Below are 22069 nucleotides of genomic sequence, written 5' to 3'. Positions count from 1 at the left end.
TGATATCAGTACCGATTCAAAGATTGTACAAAATGGTGACCTGGGATCATGATCTGTTTTCAAACTACTGCATTACATAACCTTGATATAGCCAAATTAAAAACATGTTGTGGTTCTGAATTTAGTGTACCCTTTGATAAAAGACAACATTTGTTGTTGGCCAATGTGATAATTAAATTATTTTTTTTTTGTGGCTCACCACATAGTAAGGGATAGGGGAACACCATGTTTTTGTGACTCACCACATAGTAAGGGATAGGGGAACACCATGTTTTTGTGGTTCACCACATTGTAAGGGATAGGGGAACACCATGTTTTTGTGACTCACCACATAGTAAGGGATAGGGGAACACCATGTTTTTGTGACTCACCACATTGTAAGGGATAGGGGAACACTATGTTTTTGTGACTCACCACATAGTAAGGGATAGGGGAACACCATGTTTTTGTGGCTCACAATAAATTGCTGCCCAAAGCATGTCCAATTTGCTTTGAGGACACACAGGTTCCTATTTTAATATATACCTTTCAAAAATAAGTGATATAAGACGTGCCCTATCCAAACAAATTTTTCGCTTGAGTACATTGTAATGTAACCCATTACTTATAAACGATAACTGTACCATTCATTCTTTTTATTTGTTTGGCGTATCAAGAATGCAGGTAAATCGTGTTTATATATAAAGGTGACCACAGAGTTTTATCAGATTGGATATCTTCTAGACAAATCAAACCTGGTTTAGTTTGATTGTACAAAGTGTAAATATCCATGTAGCCATTGTACTTACAAACACATCGATAGACTTCCCTAAATCTAGCTACATAGTCATATGATTAATCATGTCATACATCACTAAACCTAATCTATTCAGGAAACAATTTGGACACCCTAATATTTTATGTTTCCTTTTATTTAAATCAGTATTTATTTTTAGAATATTGCAGATTACAATGACAAGGTTTAATTGAAGTACAATGTACATTGTGAGTGAATTTTTCTAATTTTTAAGAATTAGGAATGGGCAGAACCTAGAAGACTACCCTTAATATGTTGGCAAAAAAAGTCAACAATAGTTTCCATTAGAGAGAATAATGAATGTTGTTGACAATAATTAAAGTGTTGATATGGATGAGGATTGGGTATTTGTTGTGGATGCTTCATTTATAAAACAATTTTATCATGGCTTTCTACTTGGAAAATCAATGTGAAATGCAAAAAGCTAAAAAATGTGTAAAAAGTTTGTTATTGTACGTACAGTAACAGTGATTTTACACATATTTATATATCTTTTGCATGTTATTGAGTTACAAACATGGACTTAGCATATGTTGTTTTACATTGACTTTACAAGTAGAAAGCCATGATCAAATTGTTTTATAAATTAAAAATCCAAAATAAATACCCAATTCTCATCGATATGGCCACTTTAACAAAATATTTTTTACCACAATCCTTAACTGTACCACATATAAACTAACATATAAGATGCAAAACATTTCAGTTACTAAAAGTTAGACTCAAGAAAGTAAAGAAAATGTCTCAAGTTCTTGAAATTTCAATATCAAGTTTCTTGTAAAATTAAAGTTATTGATAAAATGTTTTTTATAGATTACAAATCCAAGAGAATTACCCAAACCTCATCCATATGGCCACTTTAATAAACAGTGTGTAAATTCTCAAACCATTTACTAAGCTAGGAATTTCCTTGTTCAAATATAAGTTAACCTGTATGCTGTATGAGAGTTTAAAATTCACATGTGTAAGAAGGAAAAGGATTTTTTTTGTAGACACATGAGATCTTTCATGTAAATATTTGCCCCAGTCTGTGTCTCTAAAGAAGTTTTACCAAATCTACTTGTAGTTCATTCTGGCATTTAAAAGTTAACAGAATGATGTATTTTTTTTTAATTCTGTATTTTGTAGATTATTTATTAGACGTGCTAAAGAACACTTGTTCTGGCTTGGGAGCATATACTGTTCAATGGTTTCAGATTAGTCTGTTGTGATAGAGTGTAGTAATGGCAATATGATTTTAATGTGTATATGTGTCTATAAAATAGACACATACCATTGTACTAAAAATACCCTTACCTTTGTACTAGAATTACCCTTACCTTTGTACTAGAAATACCCTTACCTTTGTAATAGAAATACCCTTAACTTTGTACTCGTACCTTTTGTACTGCAAATGACATATTGGGTGTTTGCATTAAGCTTAGAAATGGAAGCATATGACCAGAATAGTGTGTATTGTATACAAACAAGCACAGAGGGAGCATAGACAATTTATAGTCACCAATATCTTTTACAGAGTTTATCCTTGCCATCTCATTGCTAAATTTATGAACAAATTATAAATCAAATCACATATTTACATACATGTATGCAGCTATTGTCTTAGGTAGTATTTTTGTTGTTACCCCTAGTCACTGCCAATGCCAATATTTTCCCACCACCACAACTGAGTAAAAATAAAACAAAAGCTGTAAAATAGATTCTGATACCAAATTTTGTGGAAAGAACAGATTTCCCTCAGTACTCATCTGAATGATGTTATGATAAATATCAAAATTATCAAATGTCACATTTTTCATAGATATTAAAATTAGAGTAAATAATGAATATTTAATTTTCATATTTGATTCCTGACATTACCACCAAAGCTGTTTCCAATACCTCTACCACACAATGTGTGTCTTTAGAATGATTTGTAACTGTACTAGATAACATAGATATATTGGAGATAAATGTCTAGTGTATGTTGAAAGTAAAGTCAAAGTGTTTTTATACTTATTAACATCACTTGTAAAATGTGTTTTAAAACCACAAAGTGTACTTTCTGTATTTTTAACTTTACCATTTTTGTTGTTGTTTATTTATTTGTCAATTTATTTATTTACTGTTGCTATTTGTTCCAGAATAGGGAATCAACTGAAATTCTCAGTTTTATCTTGTTTTTGTCCTTATCTTGTTTGTACATGTACTTTTTATCAGTCTTGTACATGCTGTATACTTGATAGTTACAAGATGCTTTCTATATTACATTTTAGTTAGCTTATCAGGACTTCCAATGGTAGCTTCTATTAATATTATGAACTGTATTTATACCTAAAGCTTTATGGCACATCTAAAAGTATTTAAAATTGGTATGTGATAAGGATATTGGCTTTATGTAAAGCTGATCCCATGGTAAAATCATGTACATTAATAGCAAAGAATAAAATAAGTTTTTTTAAGTATATTTCTACAATACATGTACTTTGTACTTCTGAATTATTTCAACCCAAAAGTTCCCTTATCAGAAATAACACACTTTATAGATTCCATTCCTTCTGTAATATGAAGATTTCAATCACATTTCAAATTAGATCTCAGCTAGGTAAGTATGAAAACTTTCATCCCTTAAAATGTACACTGCCAAGTAATCCTTAACTTTCATTCCCTCAAACTGTACACTGCCAAGTAATCCTTAAATTTCATTCCCTCAAACTGTACACTGCCAAGTAATCCTTACATTCACGGATTTCATTATAAAGAACCCAATGCTATGTCTTTGTGGTTCTCTAGTAAAACCTCATAGTATAATCTTACCAGACAAAATCCTCTTACCATACCAACCAACCATTGGCTGAGATATACAATAGTTGTACATCACTTGAGACATCCTAAGCTACCAAGCTGCTTATCTCTCAAATAGTTCAAATTATGGACTTGTATAGAGACTAGCAAAGTCCTTCTGAAAGATTTGCTGGTCTCTAATTTGATCCTGTTGTGTAACCAGGGAATTTATCAGATCAGGCAAAGTAGAAAATATGCATAGAAGCCCATCTGGATATGACAAGAGTATATCTTGTGTATTGTACAAGTTGTAAGTTTTATAACTGAAAGAATAAATGTATGTATGTATGTATGTATGTATGTATGTATGTATGTATGTATGTATGTATGTATGTGTGTGTGTGTGTGTATGCATGCATGCATGTATGTATGTATGTATGTATGTATGTATGTATGTATGTATGTATGTATGTATGTATGTATGTATGTACATATGTATGTATGTATGTGTATCATGTATGTACGTACATAGATATATGTACGTGTGTGTGTGTGTGTGTGTGTGTGTGTGTGTGTGTGTGTGTGTGTGTGTGTGTGTTACAGATATATGTGCATATGTAATGGATGGATATAAAGCAAATACATTTTGTAACAAAATATACAGGACTAGTGTAAATCTGTGTAGAAAAAAAGAGACTATAACTTTATAATAGTACATATATTGGTAAGACTTTTAATGCATGTTACAATAACCACAAATATTTTTATAGTACGGTACATGTCTTAGTGAACCTTTGTACTATGAAGTGAATCATCAAGTCTACAAACATCAATGTGGAACTTGTTTTGCAGAGCACTTATTCTACCTGTTGATAATAGACCACAGATGTATTGACACAAAGGCTTGTGTCTCAAGTCAAATATATCTTGCTTGTAGTTTTACTTTCAATGTTTGTTGTGAATTAGTGTGTTGTTTGGATAACTGTTTTCTTCAAGTGTTGCTGGTTACAGTCAGTATACATTACATTACAGAACAGAACACTTCATGTAAATAGTAAAGGCAAAACATACAATTCTATTCTGTTTATATACATTCAACTGTTTCCATTTTTTAAAGGATATTCTTTTTTTCTCTTTTAAATATATTTTTTGCCATTTCAATTTTAGCCTGACCTATAATTTCTATATCTGTATGTTTGCCTATCTCAATTACCTTTGAATTGGTGTCACCGTGTGGTTTTAGAAATTCAGCTGATATTTTGCAATTGTGTTATGTATTAAATAAATTTATTTATACTAAAACTATTATGTACAAGTTTAGGAATACTATTCTCTTCAAGTTATATTTGAAAAATGAACCAAACTGAATCCTTGTTAATCCATGTCTAATCAGATCAATGCATTATTTTTATCTTATGTCCAGTAAACTGTGAAGGATTCTTAGTTTGTTTGTGTTTATCTCTATATTACCATAGCGATATGTGACAACTGACCAAGATAACCTTTGAATATGTAAATATGGAGATGGCATTACTAGCTAGGTTGACTGAATGCTATCATCGCTATCAGAGCATGTGAACTTTATATAGTGTACACTGATTGAACATGATTGAAGTCTCATTATGCACTGTTTCTAAGAAATATCAAAAGTAGTGATGTGTTTATGACAGTGTTATCACAGCTAAATATCAAAACTATAGAATCTACTAAAATATGTTATGAATGAATTAAATATAACTATATCCCCACTGTGACATTTATGATAAAAAACCTGCACACAATAAATCAGTCATAATGAATGATAACAGTGTTGACATGAAATGATTGTTTGAAATATTTCATACTACCTCTGTTTAAAATTTATCTCAGATTTAAAGTGTCTGAAAGCAGTGATCATGAGAAGTTTTGTTTAAATTAAAATCCAAACAGTTGCTTCTCATTATTTTTCAGTTTTATCAGATGTTTGACTAAAACTGATAACTAGAAAAGTGTACCATCTAAGGAATCTATATCAGAGATTTAGACCGACAATATTTTTTGTCGTACCTTGTGTTTAGTCCATGTGTTATATCTTGTAATTTCATCTCTTAATGTGCTGAACCCTATCGCCCCTATTTTGTATTACAATGACCCTTCATAATAGCATATGGGCGATGGGGCTTTTAGGGCAACTAGATTGGTGTGACATGTACACTATGACCTAAGGGGTTGAAGTCACTCATCTTGAAATGGTATCTTTGATGGTACATGTAACTTCAGCAGTAACAACATGCAGTTTTTATAAGATAATAAACAGGAATTCAGTGAGCTATCTGCAATAAATCAGAACCACCTGTTGATTGTTATAAAGTGACAACATATGTAACATTTGTTTTTATTTGCCAGTGTAAAGTGACAACATATGTAACGTGTTTTTATTTGCCAATGCAAATATTAATGCATGATACTATTAACAAGTCAATGGTCACATCACAACTATCTATAAAAGTTTATTCGTAAACTAGTTTCACTTTTAACTGAAAAAATACTCTTGAGAATGTTTTGAATGAAAATAAAGATATTTTGGAATGAAAGGCTTACAACAGATTTATGTATATGTTGAATGTTCTTTTATTATCTTTCAGTGATGTAAACTGGGCATGCTTTGAACCCAATATCTTGGCAACCTGTTCAGTGGATACTTATATTTATCTATGGGATATCAGGTAAGTTGAAATGATTTACCTTTCAACTTTGACCCTTGACATGCAACCTGTATGTATGTATATCTATCAATGGGATATCAGGCAACTTTTCTGACCACATTAGCTATTTCACCTTTCAACTTTGACCCTTGACACTCCAAATTGTAACCAATTGTAAGAAGTAACAGAAACAAGTAGATCAGATATATGAACAGAGCAATTTTATTTGGTCATCAAAGTCTGTTCAAAGTCCTTAGTATTGACACTATTAGTGGAGATTCTTACATGACAGATATTATAGACAGCGCTAAAAATGTTTATCACCTTTCACTAGAACGTGGTAATACTATTTAAGTATTATTATTTAAGTTTATACTTCAGAAATTGTTTTTTTTATCCTCCAGAAATTGTTTTTTTTATCCTTCGCTTTAATTTGTACAAATTTTATGTAGCTTTTAAATGTGAAATAATTCCTAAATTTCCTACACTGTATGTAGGCCACAAAATAAGATGAAACGTGGCATAATATTCTGTATTAATTTCTCTTTTGACAACTGGAAATGATGAGAATGAAAGCTGAAATAACAAGTGACAGCATATAACCTAATTACATGACTAAAGTCCTAGTTCAATCACCTTTAGTATAATTACCTGCTCTGCTGTAAATTGAAATTTTTACAATAAAGTCTTTGCACTAATTTCAAGCAAGTGTTATTGTTTGCATTGTATCCATGGCAACCTTACAAACACTGACTCATCCTGGGAATAAGATTTGAGATATAATTGAATTCATCATCACCGTGTTACATTGTATCCACACATCATGTTACATTGTATCCATACTGTATCAAGTCATCACGCACTGTTACAAAGGATTTGACAATACACCTCATTTCGTATTCATCACTTGTACGAGATTAGCATTCTAAAAGTTATTAAAGTGAATTAATTGGTTTGGGAATGCTTCTAATTTTAATCATGTCAGGACCCTAGTGTAAAGAATGAATTATTTGTAAATGTAACTTACATCATTGAAAATGTGACCTGAATTTCACAAATTTTTTCAAGTGTTAGATTCTTCAGTACCAAATTTATTTAGTAATTATCCAGAAATATTGCAATATCAAATAATCAATATTCATTTGAGCCTGATAGTAATTAAAAGTATTGAGTATTTCAGAATGTTTTAATATAATTCCTACAAATTGTTAATGTCACTCTGTATTCTGTTTACTTCATCCTACCATCAAATAAAATGTAACAGTATGTGAGGTTTATGAAATTATAAAGAATATGTTTTCATAATTTTCTTCATTCAGTCAAAGAAAATATGGATGACCTAAGGGGCCTTGTCACTTTATTTTTCAGCTGAATGAAAATAAATATAGGGAAATGAATGATATCATTTTACCTATGCCAGCATAATTTATTAAAGATTAGGCAGAGTAAGGGTGACTTTAAAGTTTTTGACTTTTATTTTGCACACCACAGAATGAAGGACATAGGCACGTGTTGTTGAGACATAGAATGACCAGGGTATAAATCCACTAATTTTTAATCCTAACACATTCAACTTGTGGGAAATACTGAAATATAGATTCTGATATATAGGAAATAGTCTCGTATACTTACACATGGTGCAGTTATGATAAATTCAAGATAGCTCACAAATTGTTATTAGCTGGTAGGTATTTAACACAATTACAGTTATTATTATGTAATATTATTACTGAAAAATTACTCCTAATTGAAGGATTAATAGAAATTAATAAATAAGACAAACAGAGGTATGGTTCATTTTGAAATAGGGGTGGAGGACATAAAATTTGATGGGCATAGAAAATGTGCAAATATCATATTTTGATGATAGAAAGAAGAAGGTGTGGTACATTTTTTTAGACAATACAGTGAAAGATTTGTCAAAATTTCTGTGAATAATTGGAATTATTTGAAACTTATTAACTGAAAATTCTTCAACTTGCAACAAACTATGATTTATCAAATGTGAAATCAGCCGTATAAAATCCTGAGAGAAATATTGCACAAAGCTGAATAAAGAAACAGGAAGTTGAGTAACCATTCAAGAATAATTTAGTTTATTTGATGTTTGATTGACCATTGTTGTGTTCACAAATACTGTATTACAAACATTGATATACTCGAAATGAAATAACAGGTTACTAGTCACTTGACAAAATGAAGGATAATGGGTGTGCGTGTGTATATATATCTATGTGTGTGTGTGTGTGTGTGTGTGTGTGTGTGTGTGTGTGTGTGTGTGTGTGTGTGTGTATGTATGTATGTATGTATGTATGTATGTATGTGTATATATATATATATATATATATATATATATATATATATATATATATATATATATATATATATATATATATATATATATATATATATATATATAAAATAACAATTAAGGCATCTTTATGGAGAGAACAGTGCTTAATGCAATATTAACACAGCATAATGTACAACAGAATATAGCAAATACAACTACTGTAGCATTGTCAATGATGGCAAATATTAGAACAATTTATGTGTAATTAAAATTGATTTCTTTGAATTTGACATCACCCAATTATCTTTGTAGTATTCCCATTTAGTTTTTCATTCTAGTTTGCATGCAATTATTTTTATTATACTCATTTGTGTTTTCAAAACAGAGATCCTAGGAAACCCAAATCATCTCTCTCAGCAGTTGGTAAGTACACACAATTTAATAAATTTAGTGCAGTGGTTTCTACTACCGTAATAGAGGCTTCAAGCCATGAATTAAGAATATCAAATTAAGTTTGTATTGAGGTAGATGCAATATACTACCAAAATGGGTGTGGCAATTTATCAGTTGTCTTAAAAATATGTCCACCTAAACAAATTTGAAGGTACTGGTATAAAGACAAAAATGACAAAATAATTTTTACATTTCTCCATTTGACACATTTTTTAAAGAAAAGAAATATTTGCATTTAGGGTACAAAAAGAAATTTCATTAAAAGTAAGAATTTCAGTATAATAGTAAATGCATGGCACTAAAATAAATTGAATTGTCAATAAAAGAGTATTTTTCTCACTACATACTACTACATACTGATTTGAAATTCATTGTACTGTCTGAAACAATTATTAATTTTGGCCAATTTAGTTAGAAGGGGGGGTCTGTCTGAGGCCTAAGTATAAGAATTTAATTTTTTTATCCTACATTGAAGTATTGATCTCGCCCTTAAGAAGGATAGTGGAGAAAAAGTACCAGTAGACAAAAATAAAGATAAAACATCCCCCAAATATTTGACTTACAAGAAAGCTATACTAGAATCACTTTTACATATATACACAGAGTAGTGGTACAAGTAAAGGAATGCACTTTACAGTTCTCCTAGTCATTGTTAGAATTTCTTTTCAGTGGAATGTCAAAATCTACAATTGCTATTTTTTTCATTGAAACCTTCTTTGATACCTATTACATATAAATATGGTCTTGATTATGTGTATAAAGAACAAAGTAACAGACTTAAAAATGCTTTTTATGAAAAGTGGATGAAAAATGTATTTATGTACACTACAGGTGAACTATTCTTCAAGAATTTCAATATGTTTCACATGATTGGGTATGTAAGAATAGTATATGGTGGCCAGTGTCAGACTCTATTAACCTGTATGATCACCAAATATCCTCAGGGAAGGGCTAACAATTCTCCATTTTGCATTTTTTTTGAAGGATAAATTTTTCAGCCTATAGGGATGTTCATTTTACTGTTTGCTATTAAGTGCTTTTGTAATCACAATTGAAAAGTAGGGCAATTTCTGCTTAGTATGCACTGCATATGTAGAATATGCTAGCGGTCGTTAGGGGTGAATTTGTCGATTTAGTTACTGTCGTCAGTTACGTGCTAAGTAACAGTGAACAGCTGTGCCATGCTTTGTCAGGGAATTTATCACAGTAAGAAAACCTCTCCACAAATGTTAAGGGCTTTGTTCATTTGGGTGTGTACAATAACAAATGAAGACAAAATCCTGTAAAGAAATAGAAAGAGATCTTGGCATGTAGCCACCCACACTGTCCCTATTCACGTTTTATTAGCAATCGTCAAGAAACAAGAAAACACTCAACTTTTAAAGTATTTTCAGTTTGATTCATTTTCTTTTTTGTTGAAAATCATATTAAAAGATCAGATGTGCACATCACGTGTCCACAGATTTTTCTGTACTTATGTATTTAAGATGTACAAACTTTATTTATTTTGGTTCCAAATTGAATTTTGATATCTTGGTTACCTGTGGTAGGCTGTTTCTGTGATGTTGGAATTCATGAGATATCTTCTCAACTTTATTGTTGTTGCATTTGATTAGTTGTTTCTATGTTGATTTTGAACAGTAAATTTGTTGTTGTATTTTATTGGAGTAACATTTCAACAACTGTTGCTATGTTAGTTATGACAGTGAATTATGTCTACATTAAATGATAACAAAGGATTTCATTGTTTGCAAACTTAGCTAGATAATAAAACTGGCAAAATACAGTGACCACAACATTTTCCAGCTTTTAGAGATATAATGTCCATCTGGAATCTTTCCCAATTTTAAGAAACACACAAAATGAAACAAAAATACCAAAAAAACAAACTCTAAAAAAATAAAAAGAAGTGATTAAAAGAAAGAAAAAAGACAACAATGCAAAAAACTATACATGAACACAACAAACCTGTATTCATCATTTCTACATTATTATTTCCCTTCCCCACCTCAACCATTATTTTTTAATAAAAATATGATTAATTTTAAATTTGAATTACTTATTTTCATTACTTTGTTTGTTTGTAGCTGGAGCTGCTCAGGTGAAATGGAACAAAGTAGACAAGAACTACCTTGCTACAGCACATGATGGTGATATTAGGATATGGGATACAAGGGTTAGTAGTACAAAGTGTTATCAAACTGTATTGGCTTAAATAAAGTGATTATCTGTGATATCAGTTCAATCCCTCAATTTACCACAAAGAAGTTATGCATTGTACATAGTATGTGTGATCTCTTGGAGCTCATAACAACCCACCCCCACCCCCCACCATCACCACCATCACCACCACCCCCACCACCAACATCACACACAGTCAAGGGCTGTAAAAAAAATTATTCCTATTAAACTTGGAGGGGAAAGGAAGGAATTATTTTTTCCCCATAAACTAGTGTTCATGAAGCATCACATTTAATACGTAATTATAACTTTATAAAAGGTGTATATTTGAAATTAATATCAAAATCACATGAGCTGTAGTCAGTTGTAAATTAACACACACAAACAGCTTGAATTTGAATCTTGAGTTGCTGTGACAGGGCAAATAGAATCAATAATTGTCACTTAAAATGATCAACTGACAATTAAGCTGTCATTTGAAGTTTATATAACAAATTATGTCTTATAAGCTTAGAAATATTATTAATACTAATACTATATTAATAGTTGTAATTATGATACTACTCTCCCATAACATTGACATTGAATATCTATATCATTTGTATGCAAATGAGCTGTTTAAATCAACCAATTACAATCCAAGAGTTGTAGCGGTAATCAATACAGTGACACAGCTGGAAAGAATACCATACATGTATATCAAAAAATATTAAATCTGTCAAAATCTATGATATCCTCATGAGTTAATTACCATGTGTTATCCAGGTGAAATTTCTACTCATGTTCAATTTAGGTCAAGTAAATCTCTGTATGTACACAACTTTAGTAGTAGCATTTACCATATCGAATACATCCTGACAACCAAATAAATCTTAGTAGCATTTACCATATCGAATACATCCTGACAACCAAATACTAATTAGTAGCATTTACCATATCTAATACATCCTGACAACCAAATACTAATTAGTAGCATTTACCATATCTAATACATCCTGACAACCAAATAAATCTTAGTAGCATTTACCATATCGAATACATCCTGACAACCAAATAAATCTTAGTAGCATTTACCATATCGAATACATCCTGACAACCAAATACTAATTAGTAGCATTTACCATATCGAATACATCCTGACAACCAAATAAATCTTAGTAGCATTTACCATATCTAATACATCCTGACAACCATATAAGAATAAAAACTATTTTCTCAGTATCAGTTTCTATTAAGAATAGGTGACAAAAACCTATTTATATCTGGAATGGGGGTTCAAATAAACCTTCATCTCGTCATTTCATGTCAGTTTGTGTAGCACGAAATGTGTAAAGATGGATATCTGAAATTCAGCTTATTTTACTAAACTGACAGCAACTTTAGTAGCTTTGTTAATATGTGATGTTTAAATGGGATGAGACATTTTATTGATTGCCTACACAATAAAACAAATACTAGAATTTGAATACAGTCATTTATATTAGGTGTATAGAAGATGATGCCATGTACATGGAATTTGTTGTTTTCCATTTTCAGAAAGGGAGCAGTCCAGTGCAGTACATTGCAGCTCACTTGTCCAAAATCCATGGTTTGGATTGGGATACTAAACAACAATTTTGTCTGGCCACTTCAAGTCAAGACTGTACAGTCAAGGTAAAGTCAGACAGCTGTATTTCACATGTTGTATAGATTAAACCAAGAATTATTATTATTTTTTTTAAATTAACTATGTTCAGGCATTTATGTCTTAAAGTGACTAAGTGTCAGAGTTTTCTTTTCAAAATATGCAGACTATTTCAAGAGTTTGCACACTTTTCTGAAAGTAATTTTTAAATTGTAAAGTAAGGCACTGATTTCCCTGATTTACTGATTCAGTATTAGCATATACTTTAGTATTCAATTTATACATTTACAAATCATAGTTTTGAAAATGACAGAAGTCATGTTAATTTGAAATGTAGAAAGTGATAAATGTAAACTTGATGATCATTATAGCACTTTGAAATGTCAGATGTTTTTTATTTATTACCTGCATGATAGATAGTGATATATTGATGTTGACTTTGTTCATTCATTGAGTCACACAAAACTGCTATCAACTGTAGCATAAAGTTCCTTAGCTGTCATGGCCATTGAATATCAAGACAGACCTTGTTGTTTGAATTCCACACCTTGACAAAAAAAATCATGAAAAATAGTGTCTTAGTTTTAGTCAGCTCATAAGAGGACAAAGTTGCTATGAAACAACACGGCTGTCCTAAAACATGTGTGATGATCAATACACAGGGAGACCAAAATTCATTGTCTTATCTGTCATACGTACATGCACACCAAGTGTCAGACATGATCAGATCACCTTGTCTCACCCATTGTGACCTCGAGATTCATTGTTCTCCAACTCTCAGAATTTCAAGACTGTTAAGTTACCAAAGTAGGCAAATGTTTTTCATACTCTGGTAGTCTTAGGTCCTTGTGTGTGTCTTGGTCGTTACAGACGTGGTCATATGTCATGGTTCATATCCCATATTTTGGCAGCAGGTGATAGTATAGGAGAAAGGTAGACTTGCCTTTGTCCAGTACACATTCCTTAGACTTACCTGCTGCAACCATGGAGACTTCAGGTGTCTTATACCTAACTGTACAGTACATACTAGTAGTTATTGAACAAAGTAACTATTTTTGTCCTTCATTTTGATGTTACTAGTGTGTTTATTTCACATTATTAGTTTTGCTAGCACATGTTTGTCATATAATGTACTAAATAAAAGCCTTTATAATGAATATGTTTCCTATGGAGATCTGGCATTATATAAATATAGCCCCTCCCCACCAACACACACATTCCCCACTACCATTATTCACCCACACAGACACTCCCCTTCCATTGACATTGCTAATTTTGGATAATGTTTAATTTTCATTCATAAAATATTTATAAGTGGTAGTTAAAGTAATAATAATGATAATAATTACTAAATTACAGCTGTAAAGTAGAATGGTATTGCTGACTTATCTAAATATTGCTGAACTTTTGCAAAGTTGAGAATGAAAAAAATTAGCAATTTCCAACTATTTGAGTTGAATATTGTTTTGAGTATTTTTTGAATCACCTGAAGTTGTAAATGTTAATGAACGTGTTTCTAGAGACAAGTTGTTTTGATTTACTTTACTTCGTTGTGAGTTTTCAAAACATTATAAAGACCATTCAGGATAAAAAAACAAACAGACGTTCAGAACGAAATCTTTGGTAGTTTTCATGTTGTTATGTATCTAACATGTAAAGTCTAGAGGTATAGAGCCATTGTTTAAATAGAGAACCCAAACATGGTTGCTAACTAACGCAATGATTTGTTGTTGCTATTACTGTTGAAATGCCATTGTAGCTATTATTACTGGTGACCTGAGCCGCTATAAGAGTAGCATAGTTCAAACTAACATAGCATAATGACCCATTGTGTGTTGACCTGTACAGTGTCTTACTCTTATACAGTATTGTGTATTCTATCAAAAGTTAATTCCCCAAATTGTAAAGAAATGTTGTTGTCAAGTGTCAAGTTGTTATACACTTCAAAGTGTAAACTCACAGACAGCCTAATTGTAATGTTGTTGTATTAGTTGTGGGATGTGACTTTATTCCAGAATTCTGAATTCTGAGTAAATGTAACAATGTTGTTGTCAAGTGCCAAGTTGTTACACACTTCAAAGTGTAAACTCACAGACAGTCTAATTGTCATGATTCTGACAGTGGTGTTTTCTTTTGTTGTTGTATTAGTTCTGGGATGTGACTTCACCTAGACATGCACAGTCCATGTTGTCATCTAGTTCACCGGTATGGAGAGCTCGATATACAGTAAGTATTCTAATGTGTGTATACTTATTACACTGTCAGAGCTCGATATACAGTAAGTATTCTAATGTGTGTATACTTATTACACTGTCAGAGCTAGATATACAGTAAGTATTCTAATGTGTGTATACTTATTACGCTGTCAGAGCTAGATATACAGTAAGTATTCTAATGTGTGTATACTTATTACGCTGTCAGAGCTAGATATACAGTAAGTATTCTAATGTGTGTATACTTATTACGCTGTCAGAGCTAGATATACAGTAAGTATTCTAATGTGTGTATACTTATTACACTGTCAGAGCTCGATATACAGTAAGTATTCTAATGTGTGTATACTTATTACGCTGTCAGAGCTAGATATACAGTAAGTATTCTAATGTGTGTATACTTATTACGCTGTCAGAGCTAGATATACAGTAAGTATTCTAATGTGTGTATACTTATTACGCTGTCAGAGCTAGATATACAGTAAGTATTCTAATGTGATAGTTCACCATATTATTCTCAGCGCAGTTTATTGGCAGAGTTCTCGTAAGTATCAAATACTAGAGTCTGAGCATAACTTGTTTACATGACTGTGGACTACATCTCATAACTATACTTTGTGGAAATATAAGCTAATACACAACACACTCAAAGTTGAAAAGTTGAAGGACCAAAAAATAATATGTTCTAACTCTAGAGGGCGCACACACAATTCAAGTAGAGTCATTATATACATCTGAACATCGCAGCGTGTATTAGCTATTATTCCGCCAAGATTGTTTTTCTTTATTCAGCCGGAAAATACTCGTGACCCATTAAAGGGTTGTCACTACTCATCTAGGAACTCATAGTGACAAGGTCCCTTAGGTCGCTCATATTAACCTTGGCTGTACAAACAAAAACAGAAAGATTGGGGAATAATATCTAAATGCCTCATATTTAAATAAATTTGATGTAATATATGCTATTGGCAAAAACAGTTTCTGTTTACTTATAATGATTATATCATACATTTGTGTTAGTTTCTCTGTCAAGGTTATTTTTAGTCCCCCGAAGGAGGGACTATTACAATGGGCAGTAATTATACCATAAATTTCTTTTAAATCACACCAATCAGTCGCATATTAGTAAAGTATTTGAGGGAATAATAAAGACTTTTTTGGTAGAAGAGCATACCCAGTGATCAAAGTTAAATAAATGCATATACAAGAAACTGTATGCAACTGTCATACTTTATATCTCTGTGTTTTCATTCAGCCATTTGGTAATGGTCTGGTGACTGTAGTAGTTCCACAATTAAGAAGAGGTGAAAATAGTCTGTTACTATGGAATACAACAAACTTAGGATCACCTATGCATACATTTATTGGACACACAGATGTTGTTTTAGAGTTCCAATGGAGGAAACCAAATGAAGGTACATGATGTGTTATGATTATTTTACTAAGGGCTTTGTCCATGACTGTAATGTACTTGTTATGTTATGCACAGTATGATTATCATCTTTGATTTTATTGATATCTCCATTTTGTCTTGAATTTAATATTTCAAATTTGATTTGGAACATATGGAAAGGAAAGTTATAATTTTGGTTACCATGTAATTTTTTAACTAAAATTGTAAAAAAAATTGTGTTCCTTTGTTAATTCAGAAAGCTGTGATCATCAATTGGTGACTTGGTCCAGAGATCATACTCTGAGACTATGGAAAATAGACCCTCATTTACAGAAGGTAAGCTGTACTATATCGTACACTGAGACTATAGGAAAATAGACCCTCATTTGCAGAAGGTAAGCTGTACTATATCATACACTGAGACTATGGAAAATAGACCCTCATTTACAGAAGGTATTGAATACGATGACAGAAAAAGAATGAATTGTCTAATTTTGGTCACAGTTATGTTGTTGAAGAGTTTATAAGTTATGGTAAAAGTGAGACCGTATCGAATTATAGCAAAATGAAAGTTTCCTGTTGAATTTGATTCTATAAATGAATAAAGCTATTATTCCATTGATTTCAGAATTTGCAAAAATATACCTCACAATGAATTATTACCAAAAACAAACTAAATAATTATTATCATTTACATCATTGTATCATCATCTCTGTAGCTATGTGGAGCTGATCGTCTTGACAACGATGAAGAAATATACAGTTCATCACCAGGCAACAAAGATGTGAATGGTAAAACATCCACAGATAAAGAAGTAAACAGTGACTCACTTAAAGACCATCCCACCAATTCTACTGAGGAAGTGATCATAGAGAAATTGGTGTCTGAGAAGTCAGTCAGTGATAGTGTCATAGTAACTGGACAACCACAGACTTTACAACAAGAATTCTCTCTAGTCAATGTATCTAATATTCCTAATGTTACACTGGAGGAGGTTAGCATATGATTACATTGTTTATTACTGTTTCATGATAGTAAGTGTTTTACACAGATTTAAGACCCATACAAAGTTGGAAAAGTAGTAGTAAAACGTGCATGTTTTCTTTGTGTTATGATGTTATAATTTGGTATCTGTGTAAAGGAATACTGCCCTCTAGTGTTCATATGATGACATTCTGAAACGACCATAGATATACAACATTGTTAATGTAGTAGCTAACTTACTGTTTCAGCTTGCGTCATGTCAAGAGAGATAATGGGTTGGTTCATTCATTTATGATTGTTCAGTTTGTCAGTGGAATAGTATTACATGTAGCTCTTAAAGTGATTGGTTGGGTGGGTGGGTGCATGGGTGGTAGCATCATTGGCTATGTCAAATAAAGATTACTGTAAACCTGGACATTTTTGCGCAAACTTACTTTCGCTTATTTTGCTGAGAAACAAAAGTGCACAAATAAGTAGTGACTAAAATACCTTCTTGTACATGAACACACTGTACCAGTCTGGTAATTAGTAAAAATTAGTAGTGACTAAAATGCCTTCATGTACATGAACACACGCTGTACCAGTCTGGTAATTAGTAAAAATAAGTAGTGACTAAAATGTCTTCTTTTACATGAACACACTGTACCAGTCTGGTAATTAGTAAAAATTAGTAGTGACTAAAATGCCTTCTTTTACGAACACACTGTACCAGTCTGGTAATTAGTACAAATAAGTAGTGACTAAAATACCTTCTTGTACATGAACATACTGTACCAGTCTGGTAATTTAAAAGATTAGTCTGTAAGAACTAGCTGAAGACTACAGAATTGCAAAATTTTCTAGTAGCAAAAATATCTAGGTTTATAGTATTTAACTTTCAAGTACTTTATCATAAATCCTTTTACATTGTATTTCATGATTCTTCACCAATCTCGTTCTCTCCAGATGGATGCATTGAATAGAAGTTGTATGATCTCTGCTGTCAGTGGACAGCACATGGTGAAAGTGACGACGACATTCCCAGCTAATTACCCAAATGGTGCCATACCAGCATTCCATTTCATTAAACCAACAAGTGTAGATTCAAAAACTAAATCAAAGCTATTAAAAGTAAGTTTCTCTGATACTTTAAAATCTTTGTAATAAAACTTTGCTGAGATGTATTATATATTATAAGTATTGTAATGTGACATTTTGTCTGTATTTACTATACCATACTTTCCATAGCACATTGTAAGTAATTAAGCATGTTGTTGTATATCTATTGTATATTTTGGTGTATAGTTAAATATAGAAGTTGTAAGTAAAGGTGCTAAACCTGTATTGTATTGTATTGTATTGTATTGTATTGTATTGTATTGAAATTTCATTACGTTCCTTTAATACAAATATATAGATTTAGTTTCAACTTTATAAATTGTAACTCAGGTATGAAGTAGTCTGAGATCAATAATGGAAATGTGTCTTTTGAGTGAGTGTGTAAATTTCTATATCAAAGAGATAACAAAATATACCATATGTGAATGTTATGATTTTCATTTATATGTGTGTTTGTTGTGATGTTCATTTCAGGTGTTACTTGACACATCTCGTCAACATGTGACAAGAAACAGAACCTGTTTAGAGCCTTGTATCCGTCAGCTTGTAATGAGCCTAGATATGTTTACAGTAAGTATGTTAGATGAGTAGTTATCTGTCAATCACCAAAGTACTTTTAATATGATAGGACCCTATGACACATGAGTGCAAATGTGGAGTACTTTAGGTATTTGTACTTGTGAATGTGGTGATCTCTATGGCCATAAAGCATAGCAAGTAAAAGTGCAGCAGAAAACACTGCAAGCATGCACAAGTGCAAATACCCCTGAGTACCCACACTTGCACACACTCAAGCTTGACGAGGGGTCTTGTTGTTATTACATATGTTTATCCGAAACAGCCCGAAACAGCCAATTTCTGTAGAAATGACACTGCATTCACATGCTTTCGTGCACAACAAATGGTTATGCCCTCATTTGCATATCATTTGCATGCAGATATATGCAGCTTGATGTTTTCAGTATTGCACTGCACTGGAAATACTACTACCAGTATGCATGTGCACTGATTAAAATAATCCGTGGTACATTTTTAACAATCTCTGGTAGATATGTAATAATACATTTAGCAGTGTAATTATAATGTATCAAACCTCTTGAAAAAAGCTTTCTCAGGTGTAAAACTAGTTGAAGCTAGACTCAAGCTGTAAGCTGTTTGTTTTTGACTGAGTGACTACAGATAGTGTAGTGTATGACAATATTTTTCTTCCAACATTAGTTACACCTAGTTCATACACTCCTCAAATGTCTGGAATATCTTGGGATTTTGATTGTATTTCTGGGATGTTATGAGAATTCCTGGTTTCAGTCCTAGAAACACCTGGAAATGAAATTAATATGTAATAATCATCTATAAAATGTTGAGAATTCACATTTCCTGACAAGTTATTTTCCTTTCTACGGTAATATAAAAATCAACTAGTAGTCTGTTGGTGTTTGTGATTATAGTTACTTTTAGAAAATTATTTACCCACTTCTGGAAATCTTGTGATTTCTAAGTGATTTTAAGAATAGAAGTATTTCTTTTGAATATACATTTGTCGTTGCTATTTTTTACAGACAGAGGAATATATTCAAGACAGTTCACAGACACCATATAATTTACAGACTGTACAACAACAAGTGCCAGTTATACCTACTACAACATATGGCAGTTATCAAGACCATAACATTCCATTCCCTAGAACATCTGGTGCCAGATTCTGTAGTGTTGGTAAGTGTACTGGAATGGCAAAGTAGTAGATTATGTAGTGTTGGTAAGTGTATTTGAATGGTAAGGTAGTAGAGTTTGCAGTGTTGGTATGTGTACTGAAATGGTAAGGAGTTAGATTCTGTAGTGTTGGTAAGTGTACTGAAATGATAAGGTGTTAGATTCTGTTGTGTTGGTAAGTGTACTTGAATGGTAAGGTAGTGGAGTTTGTAGTGTTGGTAAGTGTACTGGAATGGTAAGGTAGTGGAGTTTGTAGTGTTGGTATGTGTACTGGAATGGTAAGGTAGTAGAGTTTGTAGTGTTGGTATGTGTACTGGAATGGTAAGGTAGTGGAGTTTGTAGTGTTGGTAAGTGTACTGAAATGGTAAGGTGTTAGATTCTGTAGTGTTGGTAAGTGTACTGGAATGGTAAGGTGTTAGATTCTGTAGTGTTGGTAAGTACTGAAATGGTAAGGTGTTAGATTCTGTAGTGTTGGTAAGTGTACTGGAATGGTAAGGTAGTAGAGTTTGCAGTGTTGGGAAGTGTACTGAATTGGTAAGGAGTTAGATTCTGTAGTGTTGGTAAGTGTACTGAAATGGTAAGGTGTTAGATTCTGTAGTGTTGGTAAGTGTACTTGAATGGTAAGGTAGTGGAGTTTGTAGTGTTGGTATGTGTACTGGAATGGTAAGGTAGTGGAGTTTGTAGTGTTGGTATGTGTACTGGAATGGTAAGGTAGTGGAGTTTGTAGTGTTGGTATGTGTACTGGAATGGTAAGGTAGTGGAGTTTGTAATGTTGGTATGTGTACTGGAATGGGACGGTGTTAGATTGTGTGGTGTTGATATGATGGTTGTTATTGTTACATATTGTGTCATTGGCTGATATTATTATAGTAGCATCATGTATTAAAGTGGCATGGAATATTGTAAGCCTACACAAATCCACACATAAAAGTACAACAGACCAACTTTCAATGCAGTGGACTTATGCATCACCTTAATTAAATAATTTTATCTTGTAGGTAAACTGATTTGTTTCACTCGAAATGCACACTTGAAGAGAAGTAGTAATCTTGAATCAACACCAAGGTATGACATGATATGGTATGACATCATAATGTGACATGACATCATATGGTATATGACGTCATGATATGGGTTTTCAAATATTTGGTTTCCTGTCAAAAGTAGAGTGGAAAGAATCATACCTTTATTTCTGAAACGGCTAGTTTGACGTTTTCTCCCCCCCCCAAAAAAAAAAAAAGTAAACAAAGTACTTTATTGCAATGACTCAGGACAAGACAGCTGTAACTCCTATCCCTTTAACACAAGAGTTATGTTGTGGGCTATCGATTAATTTGGCAGCTTCTGGAAGATTTTAACGTAACCTTGATTAGCAGTCAGTAGACTTGAACACATGGCTGTATTCTTGTTATTAATCAAAGTTTGACACCTAAGTCTATTTACTGGAATACATTCTATGTCATTGAATGACTTTCATTTGTTCATAATTAATGATATTTGTAAAATTGATTACTTCTAAAAATTGAAAAAATAATATGTATTGTATGTTAACATGAAATATTACAAATATGATTCATAACCTTTTCATTTGTACTCATAGGTCATTATCAGCATTGGGAACATACAGAAACAGTCTAATGAAACCCATAGCCATACCACTGACAACTAGACAGCCACAACAAACATCACAGTTCAATATGATGTATAACACTAACCTAGGGAGTCCTAAAAGAGATTCAGATGTCTCCATAAGTAACTATTATAAAGACAGAGATCACCGAGATAGAGAAAGAGTAAGTATTGAATCAAATTCTCTCTCTCTCTCTCTCTCTCTCTCTCTAGATTGAAAACTAAAATCAACTGTTAAACTTTATTT

The 22069-nt window shown here is 32.1% G+C and overlaps 1 protein-coding gene across 1 annotated transcript in view; it reads left to right on the top strand.

The window, feature by feature from the left end:
* Positions 1-22069, top strand: part of LOC144437235 (GATOR2 complex protein WDR59-like) — a 50051-nt gene that overhangs the window by 21335 nt on the left and 6647 nt on the right. The window contains exons 5-17 of the mRNA XM_078126137.1: positions 6184-6264; positions 8922-8959; positions 11077-11165; positions 12707-12823; positions 14943-15020; positions 16263-16422; positions 16657-16736; positions 17120-17395; positions 18331-18495; positions 18958-19053; positions 20043-20196; positions 21192-21258; positions 21794-21986. Coding sequence (XP_077982263.1) covers positions 6184-6264; positions 8922-8959; positions 11077-11165; positions 12707-12823; positions 14943-15020; positions 16263-16422; positions 16657-16736; positions 17120-17395; positions 18331-18495; positions 18958-19053; positions 20043-20196; positions 21192-21258; positions 21794-21986 — 1594 coding nt within the window. The remainder of the gene's footprint in view (positions 1-6183; positions 6265-8921; positions 8960-11076; positions 11166-12706; positions 12824-14942; positions 15021-16262; positions 16423-16656; positions 16737-17119; positions 17396-18330; positions 18496-18957; positions 19054-20042; positions 20197-21191; positions 21259-21793; positions 21987-22069) is intronic.

This window comes from Glandiceps talaboti, chromosome 7 (assembly GCF_964340395.1).
Source record: "Glandiceps talaboti chromosome 7, keGlaTala1.1, whole genome shotgun sequence".
Classification (NCBI taxonomy): domain Eukaryota; kingdom Metazoa; phylum Hemichordata; class Enteropneusta; family Spengelidae; genus Glandiceps; species Glandiceps talaboti.
Note: the sequence above shows the minus strand (reverse complement) of the source record. Positions and strands in the feature narration are given on the sequence as shown.